Source organism: Balaenoptera ricei, chromosome 5, assembly GCF_028023285.1.
Source record: "Balaenoptera ricei isolate mBalRic1 chromosome 5, mBalRic1.hap2, whole genome shotgun sequence".
Classification (NCBI taxonomy): Eukaryota; Metazoa; Chordata; class Mammalia; order Artiodactyla; family Balaenopteridae; genus Balaenoptera; species Balaenoptera ricei.
The window spans coordinates 74,551,328-74,569,383 of NC_082643.1; the positions used below are offsets into that span (position 1 = coordinate 74,551,328).

At 36.6% G+C, this 18,056-nt stretch overlaps 1 protein-coding gene across 1 annotated transcript in view; it reads left to right on the forward strand.

Moving 5' to 3' along the window:
* KCTD8 (potassium channel tetramerization domain containing 8) overlaps positions 1-17,538 on the forward strand; it is a 263,494-nt gene extending 245,956 nt beyond the window's left edge. Inside the window, exon 2 of the mRNA XM_059924129.1 lies at positions 16,956-17,538. Within this exon, the coding sequence (XP_059780112.1) occupies positions 16,956-17,416 (461 nt within the window). The 3' untranslated portion in view covers positions 17,417-17,538. The remainder of the gene's footprint in view (positions 1-16,955) is intronic.
* The last annotated feature ends 518 nt before the right edge of the window (positions 17,539-18,056 follow it).

The following is an 18,056-nucleotide window of genomic DNA, read 5'->3' on the forward strand; positions in this document are numbered from 1 at the left end:
TTTTGCTGCATCCCATAGGTTTTGGGTCATCGTTTTTTCATTGTCATTTGTTTCTAGGTATATTTTGATTTCGTCTTTGATTTCTCTAGTGATCTCTTGGTTATTTAGTAGTGTATTGTTTAGCCTCCATGTATTTGTATTTTTTATAGATTTTTTCCTGTAATTGATATCTAGTCTCATAGTGTTGTGGTCAGAAAAGATACTTGATATGATTTCAGTTTTCTTAAATTTACCAAGGCTTGATTTATGGCCCAAGATATGATCTATCCTGGAGTATGTTCCGTGAACACTTGAGAAGAAAGCGTATTCTGTTGTTTTTGTATGGAATGTCCCATAAATATCAATTAAGTCCATCTTGTTTAATGTGCCATTTAAAGCTTGTGTTTCCTTATATATTTTCATTTTGGATCATCTGTCCATTGGTGAAAGTGGGGTGTTAAAGTCCCCTTCTATGATTGTGTTACTGTCGATTTCCCCCTTTATGGCTGTTAGCATTTGCCTTATGTATTGAGGTGCTCTTATGTTGGGTGCATAAATATTTACAATTGTTATATCTTCTTTTTGGATTGATCCCTTGATCATTATGTAGTGTCCTTCTTTGTCTCTTGTAATAGTCTTTGTTTTACAGTCTATTTTGTCTGATATGAGAATTGCTACTCCAGCTTTCTTTTAATTTCCATTTGCATGGAATATCTTTTTCCATCCCCTCACTTTCAGTCTGTATGTGTCCCTAGGTCTGAAGTGGGTCTCCTGTAGAGAGCATATATACGGGTCTTGTCTTTGTATCCATTCAGCCAGTCTATGTCTTTGGTTGGAGCATTTAGTCCATTTACATGTAAGGTAGTTATCAATATGGTTGTCTTTTTCTTCTCTTGTGTTTCCTGCCTAGAGAAGTTCCTTTAGCATTTGTTCTAAAGTTGGTGTGGTGGTGCTGAATTCTCTTAGCTTTTGCTTGTCTGTAAAGCTTTTAATTTCTCTGTTGAATCTGAATGAGATCCTTGTTGTGTAGAGTAATCTTTGTTGTAGGTTTTTCTCTTTCATCACTTTAAATATGTCCTGCCACCCCCTTCTGGCTCCCGGGAGGGGCAGTGTGGATAGTGACCTGTGCTCACACACAGGCTTCTTGGTGGCGGCAGCAGCAGCCCTAGCGTCTCATGCCCGTCTCTGGGGTCCACGCTGATAGCCGTGGCTCGCGCCCATCTCTGGAGCTCCTTTAAACGGCGCTCTTAATCCCCTCTCCTCGCGCACCAGGAAACAAAGAGGCAAGAAAAAGTCTCTTGCCTCTTCGGCAGCTCCAGCCTTTTTCCCCGGACTCCCTCCTGGCTAGCTGTGGCGCACTAGCCCCCTTCATGCTGTGTTCACGCTGCCAACCCCAGTCCTCTCCCTGCGATCCAACCGAAGCCCGAGCCTCAGCTCCCAGTCCCCGCCCCTCCTGGTGGGTGAGCAGACAAGCCTCTTGGGCTGGTGAGTGCTGCTCGGCACCGCTCCTCTGTGCGGGAATCTCTCCACTTTGCCCTCCGCACCCCTGTGGCTGCGCTGTCCTCCGTGGCTCCGAAGCTTCCCCCCTCCGCCCTCCACAGTCTCCACCCGCAAAGGGGCTTCCTAGTGTGTGGAAGGAAACCTTTCCTCCTTCACAGCTCCCTCCCACTGGTGCAGGTCCCGTCCCTATTCTTTTGTCTCTGTTGTTTCTTTTTTCTTTTGCCCTACCCAGGTACGTGGGGAGTTTCTTGTCTTTTGGGAGGTCTGAGGTCTTCTGCCAGCGTTCAGTAGGTGTTCTGTTGGAGTTGCTCCACATGTAGATGTATTTCTGATGTATTCGTGGGGAGGAAGGTGATCTCCACATCTTACTCCTCCGTCATCTTGAAGGTCCCCTGGTTTTCTTTTTATATTAATGATTAGAATGCTAAGTATAGGTAGATGGCATGGGTTTAACCCAGATTTTCAGATTTCTTTGCCCAGCAGTATATTTCAGTGCCTGGGCTCTGCCTCACTGGGAAGGGGGTGTAGTATGTCTTGACTGGATGACCTTAATTTAGAATACATTGATAGCTAAATGGTAGATAGATTGAGTCCATCCCAACTACACAGTACTGGGCTCTCACCTGCAGTCATATCAAGGAGAGATTTTTGTTTGCTTGTCTTTTGGCTGAGAGGATCACCTTTCTTCTTTGGAGCCCCATCCAACCCCACCCACCCCCTCACTGATGGATAGCAGAGATCTGGAATTTCAAAGCCCCACTTCTTTATCTACAGAAGTAATTATCCTCAGAGAGGTAGTTGATTCTCTAGAGAGCTGTTGGTTGTTTGTCCAAAGTTTGGTTCCTCTGCTGCTTTCTGCTTAGTGAAGTGGACCAGTCCAGTCACATAAAAAAGACCCAGGTCTTCTGATAATTAACCCAAGATTTCTTTCATCTCTTTTGTTAGTTTACTCTGGGCTTTGAGTTCTACTGAATCATTCTTTCCTTTTTATTTTTTCCTGTGAGTGTGTCAAGCTAATGTTTTCTCCACTCATTTTTAGATTGATCCCATCTGCTTTTTGTCACCCAGAATTTTCCCACTGTCTATTCTGTTCATGACAGTTTTCATGTTTTCTAACACTCTCAAGGATTTAGTTCATTTGTTCTCTCTCTCTCCCTCTCTCCCCCACCCTCAAGATAGTAATTTAATAAGTTTGTAAGAGATTGAGAAAAAAAAAAGGAGCTGCCATCTTGATTAAATATCCTCCATTTCTTTTTCTGTCCTTTCTAGATTTTATTAAACTAGAGCAGGATATGTTCTGTAGTCATGATGCCATATTACTTGGTAATTTTCTATAAATACATGTTACTAATAAACGTGATGTGGATTTAATTCATTTTTCCTTATAATTACTTTGAGTTCTCTAGAATGCACTGCACTAAAAGTTAATATTTTTTAATAAAACTTTTATTACCAAAATTGAATTATAAAACAATATTTTTGTTATTAATAAAATAAATAATACTGAAGATTTCCATTATAAAGTTTTTTTTCTAATTATATGCATGTTTTTGCTATTGTAAACAAAAATGATAGAAATTGATAGAATTAAACCAATAAAGACAAACGTTAACCATTCTCATTTGCTCTTTGATCTACAAAATCAGAATCTTCTCAGTGTTCTATGTGACCTTTAGCCTTTGCAGTGTTGCTTGCAAAGTATTTCACTGTTTATTAAAGGCACATGGAGCAGCCAGTCATTCAAGTAAAGGAGCTGTGAGTCTTTAATCATTGATTTAACTTTTTTTTTGGTACTTCTCTAATGCTGATATACAGTCATAGTTGTATTAAAATCAATTATAATGTAAATCATAATTTCTAATTAGTGATCTTTATATATAGTTCTTATTATTGAGTAATTGTAGCTCTAGTTTAGCTCCTTGTTATGGAAATTTTTCCCTAAAAGGAATGCATATATTTGAATTTTTCATTCAAATTGTACATAGTTTGTTTAAGTAAGTTTTATAAAGTGAACAAAGAGTGACCACCCCAGATCACTTTCACTGAACTACATAAAGTCAAAGCAGACTACTCATTTCTGTGAATCCTGTGTTCTCAGCACTTCATGAAGAGTTATTCAATATGCATCATACTGGGGGCATACTCTTTTAGTTATGCTGCCTATATTTAAGAAGTGCTATCCTCAAGCTTTTAATGAATAATCATTAATATATCTTGTAATTAAACATGGTTTTCCTAATGTATTCCCAGTGCAAATTCTCCCTTTACATAACCATATTGATTGATCTACATAGAAGGCGCTACCAGTACATCTTTTTATCTTGTAATAGTTTCACAAGCACCACCTCACAATCTTTTTGTCTGTAAGGCTTTAATGTCAGAAAGGAAGATTGATGTTACTGCTGTTATTGAAATATTAGGTTTAGACTAAAGTGCACTATGAAGTGACATGAAAAGTTCAAGGCATCCCAACCCTGGCAGAACCTACTCATTATTTAATTAGGCTCCAAAAGCTCTTAGCAAACACATCTGGCCTTTGTCAGAACCTTTCCTGATCAAGAGACACACATCATTGAAAGGTTCAGTCTTAAAGGTGCCTTATTATACAAAATCTAATTCTGATATTTTGGAATATATTATAGAATTTGGCAAGTCATGAGTCCTGAGATAATTCCCTCATCTTCTCTGTTTCTTTTCTGCTATAATTCTACATCTTCTTATCTCTTTCTTAATTATTTTCACTCTGGAAATTTTAAAGTGGAATTCACATTTAAATATATAATTTTCATTTAAACCGTACTTGTTTCTTGATCTGTGCCTATGCAGTTAATGTAAAAGAGCCTTTTTTATAGGTCTAAATTTACAAAAATATGTGTTTCAGAAGATATATCAGCATAAGCATTTGTTTCAGAATGGGAAAATCTTACATTTGTTACAGATTTCCTGGTTAAAGTGTTTTGGTCCCAGTAATAATCTCAAGGAACTGAGTTAGAAAGCACAGTCTGCATTTTTATACATTTGGACTTTTAATTTTTCTTAAATAGACATGTTATAGCATAATTGAATATTACAAATGATCTACAGAAATTATCATAGTCAAGTAGAGTTAGACACTTTTATCCCAAAATTTTCACAGATGTGCATCTGAGTTTAATCTTTTCAGGGCTTGAAATTCGTGACTAGTTGTAGATCTAGTTTAGGATTTCATGGCTTTGACAATGTTTTCAGGGTTTTTGAGGCAATGCATCTCAGAGCCTAATTCAGCATAAGCTCTGAAGTCAGACATCTGCCTCTGACTCCTGTTTCTGCCACTTCCAAATGTGACCCATCAGATAATATAACCTCCCTATGCCTCGCTTTCCTCATGTGTAAAATAGTCATAATAGGTGCTTCTTTTATAAAGTTATTGTGAGTTGTAGATACAATGCTAGTATATTGCACTTAGCATGGTGCCTGGTCCATAGTAAGCGTTCAGTAAATGTTCAGTATCAGTACAACCTTTGACTCACTTGGTAAAATATGAACTAAGTATAAACCTGTCCTGCTTGTATTATTATGTTTGCTTCAGCTCATCTCCTTTACTAGTGACACACACAAAAACATGACACACGGTGATGTGTTGCTAGGGGATGGTGCAAAACAGTTACTTTACTCCAAAACATCATGATTTTTTAATTTAAGCACATTTACATAATAAAGTAATATCAACTTTGTGTGTGTGTGTATCTTTGTGTTTACTTTGCACCCCAGTCTCCTTCTTGAAACAGACCTTTTTCCCCCAGGACTAAGGAATGGATGAGGAGCTAGGTCTGGAGCAATAGCAGTGCCTTTCCCACCCTGGTCACAGGTTTTAACACAGGGATGGGGGCCCATGGTCCTGTTAGTAGAATAAAAGTAAATCCTTGACAGGCTTTCAATTGTATGTTTTATTTTTGAAATGATTTGTTCATAAATACACACTGATTATATATTTATTTCTGCCTAACTCATTCTAAATTTCCCCAACTTTTCTGACCAGTAACATAAAATATTTAAGTTTATGCATTAAGCATTAAGCATCAGAGTTTTCCAATGACGAATACAACCATGTCACTCAACTTGCTTCAAGAAGAGAGATTTCAGTTATATTTCAAGGCTATTTGCATCTAATAAAATATCTAAACAGGTTTATAAAAAGGATTTTTCTGGTGAGATTAATATTTTATTCTGTCTAAAATACTTGTCCAACAGGTGGAACTGGCTAGAGGGATCACTGAGTCAGACACCCCCAACACTGTTAACGCTTCCTTTCCTCTCTCATTCTCTTCTACTCTAGTTGGGGGCTGGGCACTTAGTCATCTGAAGTCACATCCAAGAGCATTTCACCAGACATGTAAAGGTCTTCTCTTTCTTTCCCCCCATCAACAGTTTAAAATATCCCAGAGATTTCCTGTTACTGAACTACCCAGGTTGCTTGCCTCCTACCTGTCGTCTTTGCCTTAGAATATGGGGCTGGGTGGGTAAGGTATTATGGTTGTCCCAGTCTAGGTTATAAATATACTCCTTGGGCTCGGAGTCTATTACATAATATGGTTAGGGGTGCCACATATATTTTCAGACACACATACACACGTACACACACAGGCAATAAAGAATTTACTAAGTATGATATGAAACAGAGATCAACCTATCATTTGCATAGGTGAAGAATTGAAGACAAAAGTACACATGGTGTTTAGGATAATACTAATTATCTCTAATTTGGCTTGAATAGGTTGGTAATAGAAAATGAGTTTTGGAGTTTAAACTGGGACCATGTCATGGGAAGTCTTGTTTATGTGGTAAGAAATTTGGATTTGTTTTGAAAGCCATTGTCATTTTCAGAGAACAGATACTATAAGAAGAGCTATGTTTCGGTGATATGTATCTAGGTTCTCAGTGTGGATAATAGGAGGTAGATATTAGAGATGAAAAAAATCTCTAGAATGTCATTTCAGTAGATTCAGTAAGAGGTTAAAAGGTCATTATAAAATATTAATGAGGATCATAATTGTAAGGGTGACAACTGAAATGATTGAGATGCTATCAAAGTGCACTCAGTAGGGTAAGGTAAGTGTTCATCTGAGGAAGGGATCAATAGAGGGGTAGGAACAGGAATAATGAAGATGACTAAGATTTCAAACCTGTGAGATTCAGAAGATTGTGGTGCTTTTATAAAAAAGAAAAATAGAAAACGTTAGAGGAGGAACTGGTTTATAGGGGAAAGAATAGTGAGGTCATTCGTCATTTTGTGGCATATGGTGCTTGAAGTTTAGATGTCCAGAAAGCGGTAAAATCTGGTGCTAGAACGTCAAAGAATGGGCAGGTGCTAGAGATGTGTATGGAATCAGTTATAGACGAGAGACAGTTTGTGATATATGTATATATATAATGTGTGTATGTAGAGTGGGGAAGGTGAGTGTGAGTGTGTGTGTGTGTGTGTGTGTGTGTGTGTAGGAAGAGAAGAGTGTATTGTGGGAACAGATGTGACATCGTTAGGGAATTATAAAATTCTTTATGCAAATAATAGTTGATTTACATAATTGGGGAAAACTTAGACTAGACATGATAACTGTTTTCCAAAATCTTAAGGGTTATTATTTGGAAAAGATACAGTATGACATTTTGGCAGAGATTGCAAGAGATTGTATTTTAATTGAGAAACTAAGATCCTATAATTCAGATCCAATATCATCCAGTTATTAAGGATAATACCATGTTCACTTATATAAATGCCATAACTCAGCATCGACCAAGGGCCAGACATCAGACTAAATAGACTTGTGTTAGTTTCCAATGGCTGTTGTAACAAATTACCATAAATTTGGTGGCTTAAAACAACAGAAATTTATTGTCTCATAGTTCCAGAAGGGTGAAGTGCAAAATCATTTTCACCAGGCTGAAATCAAGGTGACAGCAGTGCCACACTGCCTCCAGAGGTTCCAGGGGAAAATTGCCCCTTCCAGCTTCTGGTGGTTGCCAGCATTCCTTGATTTGTAGCCAAATCACTCCAATCTCTGACTCTGCGACCACATTGCATCCTCTTCCTGTATGTGTATGAAATCTCCCTCTAACTCCTTCTTGCAAGGATACCTGTAATTAATTTAGAGTCCAACCAGAAAATCCAGAATAATTTCACCAACCCCAAATCCTTCATCACAACTGCTAAGACTTTTGTCATATGAGGTGACATTTACAGGTTCCAAGGATTAGGACGGGATGTCTTTTCTGGGGCCACTTTTCAGCCTACTGTTAGGCTCTTCCTCATACATATCCTTCCTTAAAGCAGTTCTAGGAGGGAGGTACCATAGTTTTAATCCTTCTTAAGCAAAATAGGAAAATGAATCTCAAAGGTACATTTTGGCACATAGCTAGCAGGTGTCAGAACTTTACTTCAAACACAGTCTTGCTATTTTCAAAGGCTGTTTTTCGTTGTCACACAACATGAAATTAAACCCTGCTGTAAGCATTTATGTTTCCTTTTTCCATTCACTGTATAGCTGCTTCTATAACAGGTACACTTTTATACATCTCAAAGGGAAAAGAGGTGGCACTCACATTATACAGTATGGCAGCTATAAGAAGTGGCATCTCACTGGCCATTGTTGGAAGTACTTGAAATCGTTTATTGGTAGGAAGGCACTCAGATTCTGAAGAGATCTGACAAACAAAAATCCCCTTAGCTATGACTTTCTGCCGGCAATCACTGCTGCTCCTGGGACCCAAGAGTATTAGCCTGGTTTTGTTTGTTTGTTTCCTTTCGTTTTGTTTTGTTTTGTTTTTGCCTCCTCACAAACTCTGCTTCCTCTGTTGTCATCAGGTTTTTTCTTTTAGTAGTTTATAACAGGCAAGGATAATTTACAACCAGCATGGGTTTTTGTTCATTTCAATTTGTTATACACAGCACGCCCTAAGTGCACCCCAACCTATAGTTACAGGGCTCCTTTTTATCCTCCCACAGCCATCAGATGTGCTGTGGATACAACCTCTCAATCCTTGCCAAGCACCATGTAGGCATTAAGATCCACAATTTACAGATATGGAACAAGCATGAGTGGGCTTGTGTTCACAAATTTGAAAGCCAGGTAAATTATCCCTCATACAGTATGCGCCTGTGATAAAGGAGGTCGTTAAAAGATAGCTACTTCGGCACATAGGGAAAAAGTCAGACATCCATCAATAATAAGGTGTGGTGAATTCAAATGTGGGAACCTGGGAATGAGCAGATCTTAATTTCAAGATTCAAAAGAAGCCAGGGCATCTTTCTGGAGTTCTTGTTTATTATTTTTATTTTTTAATACAAAATGGGTACGTGTGCCACAGAATCTTAGCTCCCATGAGTGAATATGAAGACCAGTTTTAAATGTAGACTTCTTGCAAGGTGTTGGTAAACATTTTGCATGTGACAGGGATCCTGAATGGACAAGTGAACACTTAATACCTTTTCTCCTAGGCATATTTATGTGCAAGCATCAGGTACAATCACATAAGTGATGTAGAATTCTCTGCACAACAAAGAGAAATGTCTTTCCTTATTATATGTGGTTCCCCAAAACTTTTCACTTCTCTTTTGTAACCTGAAGGAGATAACATAGGGACTTTCTCAAAAGAATACTTTCACTTACTAGAGAGACTGTGAGGTCCTTCTTATAGATCACTGCAGAAAGTTCATATCTTCACCCTTATTTTTTGTTTGTTTTTGTTACACCCTATGAGCTTAGTTATACTTGGGTTTATCTTTTTTAGTTAAAACAAAACAAAACAAAACTTCTTTGGGGATAAAAAATTCCCTATGTGCTTAGACATTCTTTTGTAGATTATACTAATTTCACTTAATTCAGTTCAATAGTTACTGAATAATTACAAGCCTTGTCATGGGGGTGGAGCGCCAGGAAATACAAAGATAAAAAAAAAATCTCTCTTCCATAATGACTAACATAGATTGTATGAGTGTTTGTGTGTGTGTCTTGTGGGGCAGAACTCAGGGATGCAAGTTAAAATTAGTATAGAAATAACTATTATTTGATAAAAGACAAGCTCAATACTTGGTAGACTCAAACAAAGTGCAGTGGGTCATTAGACAGCAAGAAATAACAAGAAATCACATCCAAATGTGAGAATGGAAGGTTTGATGCTGAAAGCACCATTTGGAACAGGCTTTGAAAGTGTTACTTTCCTTTGGAGCAAGGAAGGTATACAATCCAGAAGGAGGGAAATAAGCATGGATAAAGCAAGGCATTTACCAGGAACAATAGGTGTATTTTGGCTGTTATATGGGGAGCATTACAAGATAGGCTGCAATAATCATTTGGGTCACACTGAGGACAGTTTTCTGTGCCAAAATGTGGCACAGAGTTTTCATTCTGTGTGCAAAGGAACTATTTAGAAGGTTTTTGTACATAGAATTAGACTTTCGGAATATTTATTTAGCAATGATGTAGGGAATAGTTTGAAATCGAACTAAAATGGAGTCAGAAAACTGGTTAAGGGACAGTAGGAAATAATGAGAAACCAGTTATAAGTGGTGAAAATGGGAATAGAAATGAAGAGGTAGATTCAAGTGCCAGTTTAAGAGCAGAATTAACAAGACTTGGAAAATAATTGGAAATAAAAGATTAATCCATTGGGTAATCAAAGGTAACTTGGGTATACCAGGTGACTGGTACATAGTAGCTGCTCAACAAATGTTTATCAAATTGAAATGGAGTTTTTCCCTTCTTGACTCAACTGCTTAATACTTAGAGGTATGTGGTGCTAATATTTAAGACAGATTTGGTTCATTCTGTTCAAGTACCACATAACCATTCACACACCATTGAGTTTAGTACTATTAAAGGGTAATTTCCCTTCTGGGAATTGTGCCTGTGGAAGACACATTTTACATATTCAGTCTTTTTTATCATCACTAGGCAGGTAAAGAGATTAAAATAAAAGGTTTTTTCAAGTGTGCAGTTATCCACATAGACCTTATTTGGAAATCCCTGTGTATTCTGAGAAAAAAATATGGAAGTACTATTACTGAATGTGTCTACACCCAGCACTACCCAGTAGTCTCGTGCCTTTTTTAAAGATAAAAATATTAATGATTAATTTCTGTACGACACTATTCACCCAAATGACTTAGAAAAGCTATCATTTCCTCCTTTTTCTATCAGTGTAATAAAACCCAATGTAATTAATTGAAAACCCCATTTTGCCCAGTTTTACAAGTTTTGGCCCATTGTGATGCCTTCAATGTAGTATATTTTGTTTAATGTAATGTTTTTACTATTACTTTTAATTCACACATTTTAATAACTCAAAAGAGAGCGTTTGTGTTTTATTTTCTCAAAGTTCCTTTTTGGACATGAGAATTTAATACTTAATAGGCTCTCAAATCACTTACAGAAAACTTTACAGCAAAATTGCTTTGACATCTATTATCTCCTTTCTTATTATGACTATATGACTAGGAATTACTATTCTTATTTCATTTTTAATAGACTAAAAAACTGAGGCTTAGAGAAGTAAGTGACTTGCCTGCAGTTCATATGTTCATAGATACTATGTGTGGAGCCAAAATTAGAATGGAAATATTTGGATTCCTCAGTCAGTACTGTCAATATTCAGATAAACAGCTATGCCATACTATAGCCAAATAGCACTGGATGTTTATTCTGTATAATAATAATAATGAACACTGTGAGAATTTACACATGCCGGGCACATCCTGAGTACTTCACATGTGCTAGCTCATTGAATCCTTGCTGCAACTCCGTGAAGTTTAAACATGAGAAAACAGAGGCCCAAAGAAAGTAAGTAACCTGGCCAAGAAAGCACACCTAGTAAGTCCTTGAACTAGGATGTGAGCTCAGCCAATCTGCACTGTGTTGCCTTAAGCATCATTCTCATTGCTGGCGTTTCAGTGACAAGGATAGATTTAATGAAACAAATGTAAGTTGATAATGTCTTCTAGAACTACCCTTCCTATCAATGAACGTGGAAGAAAGTTATTCTTGAACCCTGTAATTCTGTGAAGTACTTAAGTAGAAATCGAATTTGTTTCTCCATTCTAAGAGGTAATTTCTATTAACGGGGACTCTTTCATGTTTTATATTTAATATTTGATTAGAATTTTACTACATGGAAAAGTCTTTCCTATTCATTATATAATTTAGAATTATAGACCTTTATAACATAAATGAATCTAGGGGCCAAGCCAAAAATTTTAACCAGCAAGACCAAATATTAGATAGGTGATGTGACCAGCACAAAGTACTTGCCTAGAGAGGCTGAGACAAGCTCAGACTCAGATCTTCCAAGGCTTTTCCCACAGTGAAGAAAGGTGCAAGCATAATAAAGGAACAGAATGTATGTTACGTGTGTGTGCATGTGTGTACTGACTGTTCTTTTAAAAATTAGTTGTGGAACAGCGTGACCTAGGTAGCTGGCTTGCAGGTCTCTAGGTAAGGCTATAAATCCCCCTGAAAGACAATCAACTCCTGGATGAAAATCCTAGTCTATTAAATGGCACATAGCCAAATGAAAAGTGGAAGATTTAATTTTCCAAATGCTTTTTGGAAAGTTTCTAGCTGCACATATATATTGGACTTTTAAATAACTAATTCCTTTTTAAAGTTAAATCTTAAATAGGTGTGAGATTTGCTTGTTCACTGATTTGTTGCCTATTCTAATAATTATTCATTAGTCTCTTTATGTGATGGAAGAAAGCCCAGCTGATCAAGCCACCAAATCATACTTCATTTTCTTTTCTTATGCTGTCTGATTGGTATTGCAACTCAGAGGGCAAAATGCTTTTAGGAACATCACTTAGATATATATTTGATTATATTATTATCAGAAGAAACACAGAGAAGTTTCTGAAAATCATGCTGTTCCCATATATACAGGACTTAGTGCTATTTAAATTTTTATTCATGTTGTGCTTAAGGCATTTCAAGTGGCTTTGGATCATTGAATGGAATGACGTAAAGTTTTAAACTATCCCTGGAAGCCTACAATTAGCAGGCATCCACAGAAAACTAAGCAACTACATTAAATTATTATTTCCTCTTAATTCATTTATTTTTCTTACATTTCATGTCATAAAAAACGCATAAATCATTTTATTGTTATATCTTAGTCCCAATTTCAATCCACTGTTATCAGTAATGATTTAAAGTATGCTTAATCAAATGGCAATTATAATATATAGTATGTTATGCATCATCAAAAATTCTGACATAAATCAAAAGGAGACTATTACTCTTAATGATTTATACAAAGAACTATCATAGTATTCTATACATTCAAAAGTGGGTTCTTCAAAAAATTAAAAATAGAACTAACATATGATCCAGCAATTCCACTCCTAGATATTTACCCAAAGAAAATGAAAATACTAACTCGAAAAGATACATGCACCTCTATATTCATTGCAGCATTATTTGCAATAGCCAAGATGGGGAAGGAACCTAAGTGCCAATCAATAGATGAATGGCTAAAGAAGATGTAATATATATATATATATGAGGGAAATAGGTGAGGGAGATTAAGAGGTACAAACTTCCAGTTGCAAAATAAATGACTCACAGGTATGAAATGTACAATGTGGGGAATATAGTCAATAACTGTAATATCTTTGTATGGTGACATAAATAGACTTATTGTGGTGACTACTTTGGAATGCATAGAAATATTAAATCACTATGTTGTGTAACAGGAACTAACATAGCTCTGTAGATCAATTACACTTCAAAAACAAACCAAAAATTGTGGACAAAATTAAGTTATGCATTTTCTCTTAAATAAACATCTGAACCTATTTGGTCTCTTGATTAGGAGTCCACCTTGCCAAAGATAACTTAAGAAGTAGGAGGGATGAGAAATAAAAGTGTATATTTATTAATTCTTGTTAATATCTGTACCTATTCCCAAGTTCTTTTTTGGGAAAAAAAAGGTGCTTTTAAGACCATAGAAAATTCGGCTTCCCACCTCCATTTTTTTTCATAGAATTTAAAGTCTATAGTGGAAGATATTCTACAGTGCAGCATGCATTTTAAACTCTTTATGTTATAAAATACCATAAAATAGCCTGTGAACTTCACTGGAGCACCCACTATGTGCTTCCTTTAGATCCCAGCACAGTGCCTGGAACGTAGTGGTGCTCAATAAAATTCTGTTGGCTAAACTGATCAATGCCTTCTTCAAAGAAGTCTTCCTTGAGTTTCCATCTTATACTACAAACAAGAGCAATCCATTTCCATCATAAATATGTTGCATCCTACTGTATTGTGGAGTCTGCATTTGTTTGTGTGTACTTTGGGGAGGGGATGGGGAGGAGTCTTATTTCCATGAATAAATTATAATGCCATTAGGCATAATAACTGTATATAATTTATTTAGTTAACACATGGACTTTATATAGCTCTGTATATAAACAGCTAGCCTATCTCATTAAACAGTTTTTCCCCAGTGAATAAAAACAGAATGAACCATTTGCTTTGGAGGTACCTAGTATCCTCTTTCTGTACTGTGTTCCTCTCTGATGTTATTACTTTTCTGCCTGGGTATCTTTATCTAATGCTCTATTCCCCTGCCTATTAACAGGAAACAATTTCTCATCAATCATTTATCCTTAAACATAAATTGGTTTTCCCAGGTATTTGCAGTTTAATCCTTTAGTCATTATTGGGAATGAAAATCTTAGATTCCTCTATGGAGATTTCTGGTTAAAGAAATGCAGAAGATTGACAGAAAGGATAAAAACCATTTATTTATATCCTACATTTTACTAGGCTGGTGGGCATCATGCCAGCTTGGGATCACATTCTGCCATTAAGATAATTAGATAAGCAGATGCTATACGTCCTTCACCACTCTGACCTCCATATAAATACATACATACAAACCCTTCAGCAAACTTAAAATCTCCAGAGATGGGACTGAACATCTGTACATTTTTTTTAAAATTACAATGATATACTCTCAATGTTGAGAATTACTGTACTAGACCCTTTTGTATGGTATTTTATTTAATCTCAAAATAACCTTATGAGGGAAGTACTACTACTACCACTTTATAGATAAGGAAATTGAGACTTAGAGAAGCTAAGTATCTTGCTCAAGGCCACAAGACTATTTGCCAGAGAGCTGGAATTTGATTCCAGGTCAGAAGGACTTCAAACTCACTCTTTTTTCAGTATTATTGCCACTAAAACCTGGCACCACTAAAAAAAAACTGATCCTACAAGTAACACCCTTCTAGTCAATGGATGGTTAATGACCGTTATGCGTCTATCAGTCAAGGTCCCAGAAGAAAGAGAAGGCATATCCATTTGAGTAATTTGAGCACAGTTGAATATTGTCAGTTTATAACAGTGTAGGCAATACCTTCATGCCAGTTACAGTGGAAATGGTTGATACCTGTAGGCCTGAAAATGTGAGCCTAGTTTAATGGAATCCAGAAAGAGGGGTGGCAGAGGGAGTGGGGGAAGGTGAGAGAAGTGGAGAGAGCTGCCAGAGAGGGCTGTGCCTTTTGGTCCAAAGATGAAACCACATCACAGAAATCCTGGGGGTGAGGTCAGGTAGTGCATGATCTTGCCAACCTTTATCACTGGTTGAATCCAACTGAAAACCACAAGGCAGGGGAGCCTAAGGACGTGGTTTGTGCCCATATCAGCCACTAAAGACAGCAGAGGGTATGGAATGGATGTGGGTAAGTCAGCAAGGAGTATTAGGAAGTGTATCTTCTCCACCCCCATCCCTCAGATTCACCCCCTTTCTCTCTTACCATAAATGAAAATAGCAGAGACTTAAAGGAAACAACTGTTTGTGTCTGTTTTCTTTAATCCATGGTTGCAAATGCTTCTGAAATGTATTAGTGCACTTTCTTACTAAGCTTTCATAAGCATCTGCATTTGTTCTGCTTTTACTGTATTGTGGACAAAGGAAGTATGAAATATTGGTTAAGACCGTCTCTCAAATAGGTACACATTCTTTAAAGTTTTTTGGATTTTTTGTATGTTTTTAGTTAGGTTAATTCAGATATAGTTTACATACAGAAAAACCCATCCATTTTAGCTCTGCAATTCTGTGTTTTCACAAATGTATACAGTCCTGTATTTAACTCTACAGTCAAGATATAGAATATTTTCATCACTCCAAAAGGTTCTAAAGCTTTTAAAAATCTTTAATCCCACTCAACTAAATGTCTGGTATCAATGTTTTTTCTTCTGATTTTAAATAGGAAAATTGGTGATAACATCCAACAGTGGGTAGTACATAGTAAGTGCTATTATAAAAAGTATTTTTGTTGGTTTGTTTCCCCACCTTCTGACTAATATAAACTATTCATATTGGTTATTAACTCAATTCATATATATTAGACTAAGGAAAGGCTCATAATCTTGACTGCATGTTGAAATCACCTGAATTTATTAAATGACCTGGTAGTCAGGTAGCATCTCATTAAAGCAGGATGTCTGGGGTTAAGACCAAGGCATCAATAATCTAAGCTTTCCAAGTAATTCCATATGTGGCTAAAGTTGAAACCTCTGAATTAGATCAGTTGTTCTCAATTCTGGCTGCACAGGAGAATCCCCTAGGCAATTGCTTAAAATATTGATGCTTTTCCCTTCAATTCTGATTTATATAACTTGTCCATAAAAGTTGACTACAAGAAAAAAATAAGATTTGGGTAACTTATATTTCTGAATGGTTGGACTCCAGTTAAATCAAGGTTTTATTATAGCTCTGGGTATGTGGTGGTATTCAATAAATGTTAGATGGAGGTCCTAATCCCACAGCAGAGTCAAAGAGAATAATATATGCTCCCTCTTGGAAATAAACTGTTTGTGTATTTGAAATAATTATCTTGGCAAACTATCACTTTCTGAAAATTGTCCTCCTAGGTAATTTACCTCAAATGGTAAGCCTTGAAATTTAAGAGAATACTATATTTCAACCCTATTTTTCAGCATAATATTAGGCACATATATATCTTACATCACTTTCATAATTCTCTCCAAGGAAATAGACAGGAAGCAAGATTAAGAGATGGAGGATAAGATTTAAACCAGCCTCTCTCTTGGAAGCACAAATGATGCTATTGCACTTCTGGGCCTGGAGAATGCTGCTACTTTGTAAAATAGAGCAATGGTACTTTCTGCTTTTATAATGGTGAAATACATATGCAAAGGACAACTAATGCCATTCGCTAAAGCAGGAATGAACTGTCTAATCTATAAATGCTCATCAAGCGAACGTCCCGAATTTTATTGTTATAAATAATCACCATGTTGCATGTTTCAATAAACATTAACAACACCAGGTGTTGTATTTAATCCTTCAAATATAAACTAGTGCAACAAACGGCATTTTTCTTAAATGTTCTTGGTTTAATATAAAAAATATAAAGCTTGTTTAATTCGACCTTCCCACTTCTTACTCAGTTTTTCTACTGCTTTTTTCCTTTTTAGGACCATCTCAGAAAATAGTGTCACCTAAACAAGAGCATGAAGATAGGAAACATGACAAAGTCACAGATAAAGGAAGTGAGAGTGGGACTTCCTGTAATGAGCTCTCCACTTCCAGTTGTGACAGCCACTCAGAGGCAAGCACTCCCCAGGACAACCCACCCAGTGCCCAGCAGGCGACAGCTCACCAACCTAACACCTTAACATTGGATCGTCCTTCCAAAAAAGCACCTGTGCAATGGATGGCCCCACCAGACAAACGCAGAAACAGTGAACTCTTTCAGACACTCATCAGCAAATCCCGGGAAACCAATCTTTCCAAAAAGAAAGTCTGTGAGAAGCTAAGTGTGGAAGAAGAAATGAAAAAGTGTATTCAGGATTTTAAAAAAATCCACATTCCAGATTATTTTCCAGAGCGCAAACGCCAGTGGCAGTCTGAACTGTTACAGAAGTATGGGTTATAGTAATTATCACATTCCTGCAGTATTTCAATGACGTTCAGTGTTTACTACGGTGTCACCACCTGACTGTGTACTAACAACGGTCAGTGTGATTCTTGCTGCTCTTCCTTTTTGTGAACAGTGGATGTGGGACAGTATTTTCTTTCATTCTTTTTGTTGTTGTTGTTGTTGTTTTTAGAAATATGATTTTTAAAAAAGAAGACTAATAAATGTTGAATCAAATGGTGTTCCTGATTCAAACCATTTTGCAAGAATGAAAGTAAAACGTGCATGACCAAGAAGCTTAGGATCTTGATTTTTGAACTGTGGTCATGTTTGTCATTTTGTAACTCACCAAAAACAAATCATCATATCACTCCAAATAAAGTGACAATATGGATGAAGCCACATCAAGTAAAATGTTAGATCATGGTTTTGGGACCCAAATCCAAAACTGTTTAAATGTTAATGCAATAAAACAAGTATTACTTTTGCATGAGCACAGTGTTACAAATAATTCGCAAGACGTAGGGAAGATTTGTTTGCTGCTTGGAAAGAAAAAAATTATGAAATAATAGCAAAAAAAAAAAGAGAAAGGTTCAGGCAAAGCCTATAGATGTAAGCTGTCTAGGAGATTGAATCTTATTTGTTCTGGATCTGTGAT